Consider the following 13,831-nt stretch of genomic DNA (forward strand, 5'->3'; position numbering starts at 1 on the left):
ACTCCTATGCTGGACTTGTCGTTTTTCTTGGAACCACTGGGGCCAAGCTGGTTGTAATGACCACAGGGTTCTCCTCCAAAGGAGCCACTCAAAATTCTATTTCAGTGCCCCCCAATTGGAGCACAGATAGATCTTTGAACTGAGCATTACTATTTGCCAACCTGTTGGGAAGAAGAGCCCAGCTAGGCTTGTGGGCTCTGGGAGCTCACCACAAACCCTCTCCCATTGCAGATTACGTCTTTGTCACGCCGGTGGAAGTGGACTCAGGCGGCTCGTATATTTCACATGATATTTTTCACCAACACGGCAGGAAGAGGCGATGGGTGCAGAGTGCCAGCAGCTCCCTGCATTACCGATTTTCAGCATTTGGACAGGAGCTACACTTAGAACTTCAGCCCTCGGCAATTTTGAGCAGTCACTTTATTGTCCAGGTACTGGGAAAAGATGGTGCTTCAGAGACTCGGGCCCCCGAGGTGCAGCGATGTTTCTATCAGGGATTTATCCGAAACGACAGCTCCTCCTCGGTCGCAGTATCTGCCCGCCGTGGGGTGCGGCGCGACTGGGGCGCGTGGCTAAGGCAGGTGTCCGCCGAGGGGCGCGCCTAGAGCGGGTGGCAGGGGGCGCCAGGCGCCAACCCCGACGTGCAGCTCACGCTCGGTGTCGCCTCTTCTCTTGCAGGCGCTCCAGCTGTGCTGCCTCTGCTGTGCGTCGGTCTCCGCAGCCTTAGCCAGTGACAGCAGCATTGGCGGCAGCGGATTAAATGATGGTTCGTATTCGGCCCCCAGCCCCAGCCCCATCCCCATCCCCAGAAAGGCCTTCCCAGGTACTTTGTCCCTTCCTTCTCCCCAGAGAGAGCAAAGATGGGAAAGCCACTCCACAACCTGGCAGGTGTGTGCGCGGTGCGCGCGCGCTTAGAAATGGTTCCCGGGATGGGGGTGGGGGAGATAGGAAAGGAGGCAGGAGGGATGCGGAGAGGATTCTGAACTTATCAAACAATCAGTGCCTCAAGCTGCCAGTCACTTAAATGAGACTTGATGAGAAATGAGACTTGATGAGAAATGAGAAAACAATACTTTCCTTCATTCACAGGTGGCTTGTAAAACTCTTTACTAACTAACTCACCTAACTGCGGTGAGAAATTAGAAAGGAAGTGGACATGGACCTGGTCCCTTCCTGGTTTTCTTCCTTCACTGGGAAGGCCTGCAGGAACTCATTTTAGATGGTGGTGATAGCGGGGTGGGGAGGGGTGTTAATAAGGCACGTGAGTACTTTTCCTTCTCATCACCCCCTCTCCTTCTGTTCCTTTTCTTTCTCTCTGCTCTTTTATTCTCTGCACTTAGCCAAGAATTCCTAAACGCTGCAGTATTGGGGAGGGAAGTTAGGGGGTGTGGGGAGAGCAAGCTAGTAGCTTTAGGTCTCTGGGACCTACATCTCTTCTGAGGTTCCTCAGACCCAAACTTCCAGAGCAACCTCCACTTCTGTCACTTATTAACTTCTCCCTGGTGCCCTGAAGGCAAGTGCTGGTTTCTGTTCTCCCCCAGCTACAGACCAGTTGGTTCCTGATCCAACCTTCAAGCCCAACTGGAATTCTGTCATTTTTAGCTCTCGGGTGTTCCCTGGCCCTGTTGGGGGGCGAGGGAGCTTATTGGGGAGAAAGAACTGTAATCAAGAATGTCTGTGCCAAGAAGCGGGGCAGGAAGAGGACAGGAGAGGACCAGGAATTCACTCTTGGGAAATTCACCTTTTATCCAACCGTAGAGATGGGTGCAGTTTTCAGCAATCCCCCACATTCCATCAGGTGGCTGGAGGCCCCCTCTTCCCAGCCACCACCCATAGGGACCTCCTATTTATCAGTCCCTGAGCAGGCAGGTGGCACTTTCCACAGGCTCTGCCTACCCCTGGTCCTTTAAGGCTGACCTTCAACCTGTGCTTCCTCCCCTGGCAAACAAGCAGCAGGTGTGGGCTTGGGGGCACTTTTAGGGCCCATTCTGGGTAAGTCCCCTGCCTGGCCACCCAACTAAGAGTACTAAGAGTACTAAGAGTAGACACATGATTTTGGACAAGGAGGTAAGAAACCCACTTCTTATAAAGACTCTGGAGTGTGTCTGAGATGATTGTCTCAGTTCGCTTTCAGTGTTTGGAGGTGGTTTTTGCTAGGAAGCTACCACATACCTAGAAAGCCACATACAAGATTTTTTTTTTTTTTCAAGAAGAGAATATTATCTTGCTGCCTGCTTTCTTTAAGGTTCAGGGAAGACTTATTTTTAGTTAATTTTTTTTTGAATATGCATGTCAGTGAGATAATTTTCTACTTAAAGGAGTCAAGGAGAAGTAGGAGGAGCAGGACACCAATCTCATGGTAAGAATGCAGCCAGAATGCAGCCGGAAGAGGCCCACATGACTCCTCCACAAAAGGAAACAGTTAAAATTGTCATTTGGGGATTATTTTTTTTCTGAAGGTAGGCCCAATTAACATATCACCTGTCATTGATTCCTGCCAGCCACAAGACTAATGCTCATTCCTCATCTTTATTGGGGGGGGGGGGTGCTGACTATTTTGGGAAAAGGAAAATAATTCTTTTCCTCCCCTCAGTAACCCAAGGGCCCAAGTGACTCAAACATGCCACTTAGTTATTCAGAATCTTTCTAAACACTTTGCAAATTAGCTTCCCGTTCTGTGCCAACAAAGTAGAAATGCAGAACTTTCTGTACTGCACAGAGGGTGCCTTCCCCATCCCTCTGTGGGGTGAACCTTTTCAGTTTCAATATTGTGTGACAGAAAACAGTGTTGCTGGCTTTGTTTTGTTTTTGTTTTTGTTTTTTTCCCCAAGCAGCAAATTGTCCTTTGGCTCCTCCTCTCCCCAACGAGCAGCAATGAGCAGCAATTAGTGCTGCCACAGGAAGCGCTGGGAAAGGTATTTTTAAACATGCCTTTCCAGGTGTCCCCCGATCCGGACACTCCCACCAACATGTCTGAGCAATTTGAAACCTCAGACACCACAGAGAAGTTCTGACAATCTCGAGGCCTGTTTATGCAGTCACTCTATCTTATGCTCACGGTTAGATGGGATTGTCTTTGTGAAAAGCTGGTAAAATGTGAAGAGGGGTACAAGTGCTGGGGTTTTTACTATCGCGTATCACTCGTATCAGAAATCTGAAACTGCTGTTACTTATTAATTATCTGCAGTATCAGCTCAACTTACTCAGCACTGTGACTTAACATTTGAAATGGAAACCGCCCCCAAATAAGCTCCCGATTCGGTTTAAACACAGATATCCATCTACCCCCCCAAAAAACTTTCATTCCTTTTGTGGTTTTATACTTATTCATTTCGTCTCCAAAACAAATCCAATTTTACATATGGAGCGCTCTGGCTAATATATAAAAAAGCCATCCAGTGTGCTACAGACTAGCGGTGGCGTGGTCTACATTCTTGACATTTAGCACTCCTATGCTGGACTTGTCGTTTTTCTTGGAACCACTGGGGCCAAGCTGGTTGTAATGACCACAGGGTTCTCCTCCAAAGGAGCCACTCAAAATTCTATTTCAGTGCCCCCCAATTGGAGCACAGATAGATCTTTGAACTGAGCATTACTATTTGCCAACCTGTTGGGAAGAAGAGCCCAGCTAGGCTTGTGGGCTCTGGGAGCTCACCACAAACCCTCTCCCATTGCAGATTACGTCTTTGTCACGCCGGTGGAAGTGGACTCAGGCGGCTCGTATATTTCACATGATATTTTTCACCAACACGGCAGGAAGAGGCGATGGGTGCAGAGTGCCAGCAGCTCCCTGCATTACCGATTTTCAGCATTTGGACAGGAGCTACACTTAGAACTTCAGCCCTCGGCAATTTTGAGCAGTCACTTTATTGTCCAGGTACTGGGAAAAGATGGTGCTTCAGAGACTCGGGCCCCCGAGGTGCAGCGATGTTTCTATCAGGGATTTATCCGAAACGACAGCTCCTCCTCGGTCGCAGTATCTACGTGTGCCGGCTTGGTGAGTAACCCAGGCTCTGAGACCACTCCCTCTTTCATGTGTTTCCTATAACTTGAATGAACAGATGTCTGCAATATTAAGTGCTCTTCCAGCCAACTCGACACATTCACGCTGTCAGCTTTGATACTTATAATATTCTCAATTGAATTAATCTAATCTGCTCCCAGAAAAAGAAAATATAATAGAACTTTAATTACCATTTAAAGCATTCTTTTGATGTTTAATGGGCTGGTCTTTTCATTCTCCATGTTTGAGACGATCCCCAAGGAAATTAATTTGATGGATGCCATTCGCTTTGTATAGTCTTGAGAGACCAGACTTTATATAAATCTAACAAGCCGCATGCCTCAACTTTGCTTTGAAATGGGAAAACTGTATTTCAATGTGAAATTGTCTTCAGCAGCCCTGTTAAGCTGAACCTTCACTGAAGAAGGAGGCCTTTTGTTTTCTTTTAACTAATCTGTTGGTGACATCCTGTTCAAGTAAGACATCCTTCTAGAATGCGGTGTGGTGTCCTCCAGAGTTGGCAGGATTAAGTGTGGCATCCAGAGAGGCAGAACACTTAAAAGCATTTGGGACAAGTGTTCTTCCGTGTATGTGATCCTTGTCTGCACTGCTCAAGGCTGGGAATAGGAATATTAGTGTAAATGACACTTTTCAGGAGTCAACTGGATGCTAATGGAGGTGATAAATGAATGGCCTTTTGGGTTTGTGTTGCCACTAAGAAGTGTCTTGTGCTGCCAGAAGAGTGTGTATGTTGAGATATGAGGTGTGGTACACTAGGATGCCTGGAAGGAGGACAGTACTCAGTGTCCAGTCGAGGATGTGTAGAGTACGTGGTATATCATGACAGAGAGCACAGCTGGCTTAGGTGCTAATTGAAGCTTTATTGTCATTGTTTACATTATTGATTATTTTTGTGTGTGTGTTAGTATGGTTCAAAATTTCAAATCTTTTACCACAACTGGAATTTGGAAAGCCTTTGAGACAGTCTTTACATTTTAAGGTGAAGTAAATGTTCAGTAGCTCCCGAATGAGCTTGATCCATCTCACTTAGATACTAATGTAACATGCATGTATTCTATGTTATATGTTAAGTGCACAAGCACACTGAACAATACATCTTATATTGTGATTTGTGTTTTGTCGTGAGGCATCTCTTGCTCCTTTTTAAGTATCCTCTTATATAGCCCTCCCTCCTGTTCTAGCATCCTAACATCTCCAGAAAGTGTTTAGGTCCCCATGAGAGTGGCTTAAACTATCCAACCCCACAGAACACTGGGGTTAAGAGCAGTCTTTCCAGACTGATTTTCCCACCAGCACTTAGTAATACAACCTCAGGGAGTTCCTTCCTTCTGCCTGTCAGTGTCTATTTCTAAGGTGGGAATGTCAGGAAGGCTTATGTCAAGGATTGTGAGATTAGATGGCTTCTCACCTGAGGTGCTGCAGCCGTTCCCAGCAGGTGTTTCTTGCTCTCTGGCTGCCCTGGTTCCAATGACACTTGGCATTTTTGGGATTCTACTCCCTGTAAGTGATGGCACATTTGACCAGTTGCACCCTATGAATAGACACCACATTGTTTCCCCAATGAAGAATTCACAGTTCCACGGGAGCAAGTGATCACTTTATAAGAAAGAAGCACTCAAGATTTTCATGTTTTTCATTGAAGTGAAGAAGTAATGGACAACCTCTTCTGCCTGTGTGTCAGATTGATGTAAACTGAAATCGTGACCCCCGATTTTGTCCCCACCATTCAATTAACTGGCAAATAAAATCCATAGGCTTAGTTAATTAATTTCATTAGGACTCTGTCTCCTCTCCTGTAATTATTTCCAAGACCATTGCTTTCCTCCAGGGTTCTGACTTTCATTGCCCAATTTGTTGACCTATGGTGAGGATTGAAGGGAAAGGAGAGGGGAGGCATCGATAGAGCTGGTCAGGACAGAATTAGTTTTATCCCCATTGAACTACAAACTTCCCATGACTCTACCAAACAATAGCAAAAACACCTACATCCATCCTCAATTAAACAATAAGAAAGGAGTAGGGAGGGAAAGAACAAAACCACAGCTGTGAAGCTGAGATCCTGCTCTCCATTAATTAGTGTAACCTTGTGTTGAGGACTATATAAAGACAAGTACAAAATGTATACACAGAAAAATACAAAAACAAAAGTAGAGCCTAATGTATTTTCACACCCATGTAACCACCAACCAGATCAAGCAGGTTGTTACCAGAGTCCCAGAACCAGATCTCCATCTTCAAGTATTACTCACCAGTAGTAACCAGTAGGTCATAGGATATTTATATATGCAGCTTTAGCTGATTCTGCAAAAAGCTTCTCAAAGTGGCTGTACTAATTATCACTCCCACCAGCAGTATAAGTGAGTTTCAGTTGCTCCCCATCCTCATCAACACTTGCTTTTGTCTCTCTTGTCCATTTTAGCCACTCTGATAGATGGATGTGAAGCAATATACCTTTAATTTGTATTATTCTGATGATTAATGAAGTTGAGTGCCCTTTCTCATGTTTTTTGGTCATTTGTTTATCTTCTTGTTATCTAGTTGTAACACTGAGACAGGAAAGAGAATAAATGCTATTAGTCTAAGTTATAATGATTTATTTCTCTGTGAATGGAAACAAGAATATTGAGCAAAACCACCCTTGCCAACTTCACCTCTTCACTAATTCTTTTTCTTTTTAAAGACTTAGTGTATTTGTTTATGCATACAAGAACTGGGATGCAGGCCAGAAATGCAGGGTGTGGGGGGAGGGAGGTTAGAGCATTCACCAGAGACAGACTGGGGAACAGAACAGGCAGATCACCTGAAATACACTGCTGAGGGGAGCAACAGGCAAGACAGGAGAGGTCTACTGTGCCATATGTGGGTCAGCTTCCTGGCTGGGGATGGAACTGGTACTACAATGGCTGTGGTATGCCACCAGGGAGGCCCACCTCTTCATTATTCTGGCTATGAATCTTTTAGCACTGATATACTTATGAAACATTATGGATTAGCAAGAGTGAGACCCTTTGATGGTTCAAATGATGGTTAGATCATTTGAGATACCACACTGAGGACCCCCTTCACTAGGGATATTGAAGGAGATATCATCAGATCTGGGGGAAGAATGTCTCCATCCTTCTAGCTACCTGGAACCCATAGACATTGCTCAGCTTCTTTGCTCAAACAAGGGGTTTAGAGTGTATCTGAACTTAATTAGCCAATACTATAATGGATTCAGATTAGGGACTGATTCAAAAGTTCAGGAAAGGTACAAGCCTCTAACTGCTCATTGGAGAGACTCATCCAAGTTAAAATGTTAGAAGAGATAAGCAGTTCTTCTCCCACTGAGTCTCTGACATGGTGATGAATCTTCCACTGGAAATCTCTACCAAGAGTGGGGCTGGAGAACTGGCATCAGAATGTCTTTGGAAATTACAGCAATCTCTTAGTTTCCATGCAGTGTATATTAGGAAAGTAATAAGTTACGTTTACATAGCCAAGAGTCAGTAGGAAAGTTGTTATCTTGAGTGTTAGGAAACCCAGGAGAGAATGAGAAAGGATGTAAGGCTTGTACTACTAAAGTAATGTATGTATACACATGCATATGTACATTTTCCAGCTGGAATTTCTCTAGCAAGGAATCTCTCTCAATCATTCACAGTTAAACTATGATAAAGATATTTTCTTCAAATGCATCCCTTCACCCATCACAAATTGATAGGCCTCACTTTATTCAGAGGCTGAGTTATGTACTTGGAAAATTTATAAAGAACAAATTACAAATTTCGCTGAGTGAATTGTGTCCACTGTTCTGTTTAGGAATCACTGACTTATTTCAATTAGCATAATTCCTTTTAGGTTCATACATTGTTGTATGTGGTAATTCATCTTCTTTGATAGCTGAGAAGTATCCCATTGTGTACACATATCACATCTTCACCCATTCATACACCACTGGTCACTTAGGTAGTTTCCGTAGTTTGACTAAAGTAAATAATGCTGTAATTAACTTAGGGAGGTGCATTTACCTTTTTGAATTAGTGATTTTATATTCTTTGAATAAATACCCAGACATGGTCTAACTAGGTCATGGGATGTTTTTAATTCTTAAAATATTCCTTTTTTGAGGAATCGCCATGTTTTCCATAGTGCCTGTGCTGATTTCAATCCAGTCAACAGTATGCAGGATTCCCTTTCTGTCCACCATCTTTCCACATTTGTTGTCTCTGGTCTTTTTTTTTTAATATTTATTTATTTATGCACATAAGAACTGAGGTGTAGGCCAGATGTGCAGGGGGTGAGAGGACTCACCAGAGACCAAGTGGGGAACAGAGCAGGTAGATCCACTGAAATACACCTCTGAGGGCGAGACAGGAGAGGTCTGCTGTGCTTTGTGGGTCACCTTCCTGGCCAGGAATCGAACTTGCTTTGGTTGCAGAGCTTATAATAGCTTGATACTGCTGTCCCTGTGCCAGCAGGGGGGCAGGCCTCTCTTGTCTTTTTAATTATAGTCATTCTCATAGCTGAGGAATGATAGTCATGGTTTTGATTTACATTTTGCTAATGAGTGATGACTGTCTTCTCATGTGCCTGTTGGCCATCTGTACCAGGAGACCCTCCAGCATTGTTGAGCTACAACCTGCTGTCTTAAGCCTTTCACCTCTGTCTCTTGATTTCATCTTCTGCATGTTAGAACATGCATCTTCCAAAATAGCAGGCAGTCTAAAAGGCCTCTCACCAGAATGGCCTTTCTGTGTTAGGACAGTAATTTTTCGTGTGATCAATTGCATTAATGTAATTTGAGGTGTTGAAAATATGGATTTCTTTAACCCACAAAAGAAGCCAAGTGAGACTGGGCTCAGGAATGTGTATTTTTCATTCTCTAAGTGATTTTAATGCATATTAACATTAGAGAATCATGGGCTTAAGGCACTGAATATACAGGCACATTGTTGGAATCATTGCTGTTGGCTTGACAGATTGACCCCATTTCTGACACTTGGTGGAAATGTCCTATTTTAAGAACTGACTAGGAGAGGTCATTCTTTCATTCGACAAGGATTTATGAGCTTCTATCATGTCAGGTACTGTTTAGAGAAGGCTGCAAACAAAATGTGTGTTGTACTCTAATTTATAGAGTTCCATTCTAAGGGAGGAAATGGAGTGGTAATTTTCAACCTAAACTTTGCTGTTTTGCTTTGAACCAAGCTATGATTTGACAGAACCCTGGAACAAAGAGTTCATGCAGCATGAGTTTAAAAATAGGGGACACATGGTCAAAAAGGAGAAGCCTCTTGGAGGTTTCACCTTGCCCATGAACATGATCACTCCACCCCCCTTTTACACCATGCTTTTAGCAACAGTTTGGCCAAGGTCTCTAAGTAACTGTAAGCACAGTTCCTAGGTCTGGGGTTATTTGGGCTGGATGGGAACCTCATAAATCTCCTTCCTGTCTTTCACTGGGGAAATGGACCCCTGGCTTAAGAGACTCTTAACACCAAGCTCCATTCATGTGGAAGACATGGAAGACATGTAGAAACTGTCCCCCCATTGCAGTTTGCCCAGATTTGCATCACAACAGTACCTGACCTTTGGTGAGCCTTCTCAAGGAAGGCCCAACTGGTAAGAGTGACAGAGCGCTGTGCTGTACCTGTCAGTGCTCCTGTCTGTCTCAGAATAGCCCCAGCTTCAGTGTTAGCGGGTAGACTGAGAGATACCCCAGGGCCCCCAAACTTGCATGTGCTGCAGAAATTCCATCACTTGCTATGTAAAGATAAAGCATACTCTTAGTGTTGAAAACTTGTAATAGGTGTACATAGAGAAGAGAAGAAAGGATGATAGTTTGCCAATGAAACACCCCAAATTACCTATCTTCATGTAGGTAAATGTTCAGTGAAACAGGATCACCCTGAAGTGGGGCCACTAAGGCCTGAAAGCTTGCAGATTGTCTGAGGCACCTCTGGTAGGACAGAGGGCCAGGCAAGTCTGGAACAAAAGGAGCAAAATCAAAGTCAAAAAGTGAAAATTAAGGCTGCCACTGTCAGCCTTTCCACAGGTCTCTCATGTATGTGTCTCTTCCAGATATCTCTTTATCCTCCACATGCCTCCTCCAGTTCTCCCAAGTCCCTAGTACAAGTCCAAAGCTGAGAAGCACGTGATCTCTGTCTCTCTCCCCTTCTTGGGTCTCTTCCTGTTATGGCTTCACCTGACCACTCAGCTCCACCCATCAGCAGGTGGGACAGGCACGTGGTACCTCCCCACTGTATGGAGATGCCTCTGTTACATCAGCCAGGGTCACACTGCCCAAGATCTTGTCTACCCTCCATGCCTGAGGCACCACCCAATTTTGTCACTTGCTTTTTCCCTACATTTCTCTTTTCTTTGTCCCCAACAATTAAACCGTAAGTGGCCTTTCTCCTCCACGGCTGGCTGCCCTGATGTCCTCAGCGAATCAGTCTTAGTGGTGGCCTTTTGAGACTATCACTGTGGTGACCCATTCACCAGGGAGCCAGAGTCCCTGCAAGGGACTTGGGAAGTTTGGGTTTCAATAGGCAGTGAGGAGCCTTTGATCTCCCCTTTTCAGAAGTGTTTTATGACTCAGCAGGCTTAACCACCCAGTTGTTCTGGTGGTCACTGCCTGCCCACTAGTCTTTAGAAAACTGATTTCCATTCATAAAAGGGCCAAAGTTAAATGCCCTTTATCCAAAGAGGCAGAGAGAAAGCAGGCCCTGCTGCTCTGCTTGGTGGGGCCTTATTAACTAGCAGGGGTTTGCTGAATGACAAACTCTCTCTTGGAACTTTTCCATCGCTGGAGAGGATCATGTGAAATTAAGGATTAGCCTGGCTTGTATTGACAAGTTTTTTGAATACAGGCTGCACCCCACGCCCCCACCCCCATCAGAAATACATTCTTCTCTTAGGACCTGATTCATCCAGAGTAAAAGAATCATTTTGCCTCTTTCCTGTATACCCTCTTCAGCTATAATTGATAAAGCCATTTAAATAATCAAGCTTCTTGCCAGACAACTGGACCCCAGGGCTTATTTGGAGATTGCTCACATGTATGGGCTTTAGGCTTTCTGCCTTCCAGGGGATCGCCCCTAAAGCATCAAGCTCCCCAAGTCCCAGTTGTTAGCTGTGGCCCCTCCATTGTTCTGAGAGTCCATATACTCAAAACGACAGGCTTTGTCAAGATTTATTAATACTTGACTCAAGCAAGATAAGCTCTGGGGAAAACTCTGCAAAGTAGTCCCACCAGAGTGGAAAGCTTCCCCTTCTAGCTCAAAGTGAGGTCGTCGAGTGAGGAAGGCTGGTCCTCCATGCTGCCAGAGCTTGATAGAGAAGGCATCTGTGTGCTGGCTGTGTCACATCTGATCCTAGTCCTGTGTTCAAAAGCCCACAGTAAGTGGACTTCTCTAGCTGGGTTTCAGGGTGGTCATGGGTGCTGGTCCATGAGATGGGTCACGTTTGCTCTGGTTCCTGAGGGTGCAGTGTAGCAAGTCCCTGGGACACAAAGAGCACCTGCAGAGAAGGAGGTCTTGAACTTAGAACAGGGTTTCCTGGTTATAGAAGTGGCCTTCCCCCTGGGTCTGTGCTTCCGTTTCCGCCTCTGTGGAGCACATGGTGACTACCTCACAGCATTGAAAACTGGTGGTGAGCCCTTAGCTCACCACCAGTAGGAGCTTCAAGTTTGATTGTTCTTGACTGTGGTCTGAGAGAGGTCTGGAAGGAAATGGCAAAGGAAGTTCCTTTCTCAGGGCCTGTCCAAGCTGTTAACAGGAAGAAGAGCACTTGGGGGCTGGTGGACTTCCTGGTGAGGTTGTTTTGGGTAAGACACTCTAACTTCATCAACCAGGAAGAAATGAAAGGAGACAAAGCTAAAGAGTCAAAGAGGAAGGCTCAGTAAGCAAAGATGCGGATCATTTGTCTATGCAGCAGCCCAGTGGAATGACTTTGCCCTGACAGGTGCCAGCTTTGGTTTTTACTAACTGCATGATCTGGTGAAATGTGTTTTACTTTCTTTATCCGAGCACTTCCCTGTGGGGTCTGTGAATGCCTCATTGACGGGAAAATACTCTTAAGTGAGATGGTTATAGCAGTGCATGGTACACCATACTAATATTGGTGATAAAATAATAATCGTCCTACTGCAAACCTTCTTCCATAAAAGCTGTTTTCAAAGTTGGCTCATTCCCAGTCCTCCTCACCACCCACAGGCAGTCAAGCTTTAAGTCTAGGTAATAATATAGTTTGTTCTTATTGTACCCTTAACTGCACCATTGAGAGGAAACTGGGAACACTGAGAGGAAAAGTCAGCTTGGACACCAGTCTCTATATTATTAACTACAGTCAGTGGGTTATAAAGGTCAAAAGTAGCCATTTTTCTTCTGTGTAATTCCAAACAATCTAAACCCTTTATTGGTGTGTGCTTATTGTTGAAGTCCTGCCTCTGAGAATTCAGTAGGGCCTGAGTGGACACTGGGTATCCAGTTTAATGAAGGAAAGAAAGGCTTCAAGAATGGTTCCTTGGGCACAGATGACCATGAATCAGTGTCCTGATGGTATCCACCAAGAACATCCTCAGGGCAGAGGACTTTTGTAGTCTTCTGGAGACCTGATTTTGCTTTCTGGGATGCACCACACTGAGTGTGTCTGTGGAGACTCCGGCCAGTGTTAGCCAGGCTGTGAGCTAAGAGGCACCAGGAGGACTGTCTAGTGTCCTCGGAATATAGAGATTATCCTCTCACAACTGATAAGCACTTTGCAGTTACAAGTAGAACAACTCTATCTTCAAGTAGAGGAAGCAGAAAATAATATGCATTTTCCAGCTCTGGGGTGATCTTTCCTCCGCCCCAGCCTCTCTCTCTCTCTCTCCCCGTCCTGGGATGACTAGTTTTCCGCAAGGCTGGTTCCAAGTCATCCAGTGATGTCACCGTGTCCTCTTTGTGTCTCTCAGCTCTTTCTGGTCTAGCTTAGCCTCCTTCTGCGTGCAGAGCCTCCTGCGTGCCAGGGGGTTGACACATTTCCGTGTGTTCCTGGTAGTGCATGTGACCTCCACTGAGGTGGCCTCCCAGCCCCCGCAGCTGCAACCTAGATCATACCTGTAAAAAAAAATGTGTGTGGGGCCCCAAGCTTTATTTGCTCTCACCTTTCTGTAAGCCTCAGAAGGCCTCATGGAATTCATGTGTGTGTCCAAAGAAGATTAAATCATTTTTATTTCTGTATTGTCATGTGAACTAATGTGTTGAAGAAGGTCTGGGTCATAACAGAACTGGCTAAGGGCTCCCCAGATATCTTGGAAGCTCTTTTTGAAATTAGACTGTATTCTGGGGTGTGTGCATTTATTTTAAAACGTGCATAAATTGTGTTACCATTATTTCCCCTGAAACATTCTTTGTGGGTGTATGTGTGTGTGTGTGTGTGAGAGAGAGAGAGAGAGAGAGAGAAAGAGAGAGAGAGACAGACTAAGGAGGGGAATGATTAAATATAATGTGTATCTTGGGGTTTCTCCCTTACCACTACAGATACATATTATTCTATTAAGTACTACATACTTAATCACTCCCTTATGATTAATATGCTTGTTTCCACTTTCACTATTGCTGAAAAGAACATTGCATGTGTAGAGGTCTTCTTAGCAGCCTGAAATTCTGTGTTTTATGAGAAAGACAGACAGACTGACCAAGAACCCACTTTATGAAGAGCTGACACACTAAATACAGACAGTACCTGAAAGGGGCATTTTCTTGCTGTTGCCGTCATTTGCTTCCAACATCTCCCACAGTCACCCAGGTTGTATTTGTATAGAAGGCACAATTACTGAGA

The 13,831-nt window shown here is 44.8% G+C and overlaps 1 protein-coding gene across 1 annotated transcript in view; it reads left to right on the forward strand.

Annotated features, from left to right (window-relative positions):
• The first annotated feature begins 319 nt into the window (after positions 1–319).
• ADAMTS18 (ADAM metallopeptidase with thrombospondin type 1 motif, 18) overlaps positions 320–13,831 on the forward strand; it is a 130,902-nt gene continuing 117,390 nt past the window's right edge. The window contains exons 1-3 of the mRNA XM_004690360.2: positions 320–577; positions 679–766; positions 3,678–3,997. Coding sequence (XP_004690417.2) covers positions 320–577; positions 679–766; positions 3,678–3,997 — 666 coding nt within the window. The remainder of the gene's footprint in view (positions 578–678; positions 767–3,677; positions 3,998–13,831) is intronic.

This window comes from Condylura cristata, unplaced genomic scaffold (genome assembly GCF_000260355.1).
Source record: "Condylura cristata isolate star-nosed mole 26May11 unplaced genomic scaffold, ConCri1.0 scaffold00028, whole genome shotgun sequence".
NCBI classification, from domain to species: Eukaryota; Metazoa; Chordata; class Mammalia; order Eulipotyphla; family Talpidae; genus Condylura; species Condylura cristata.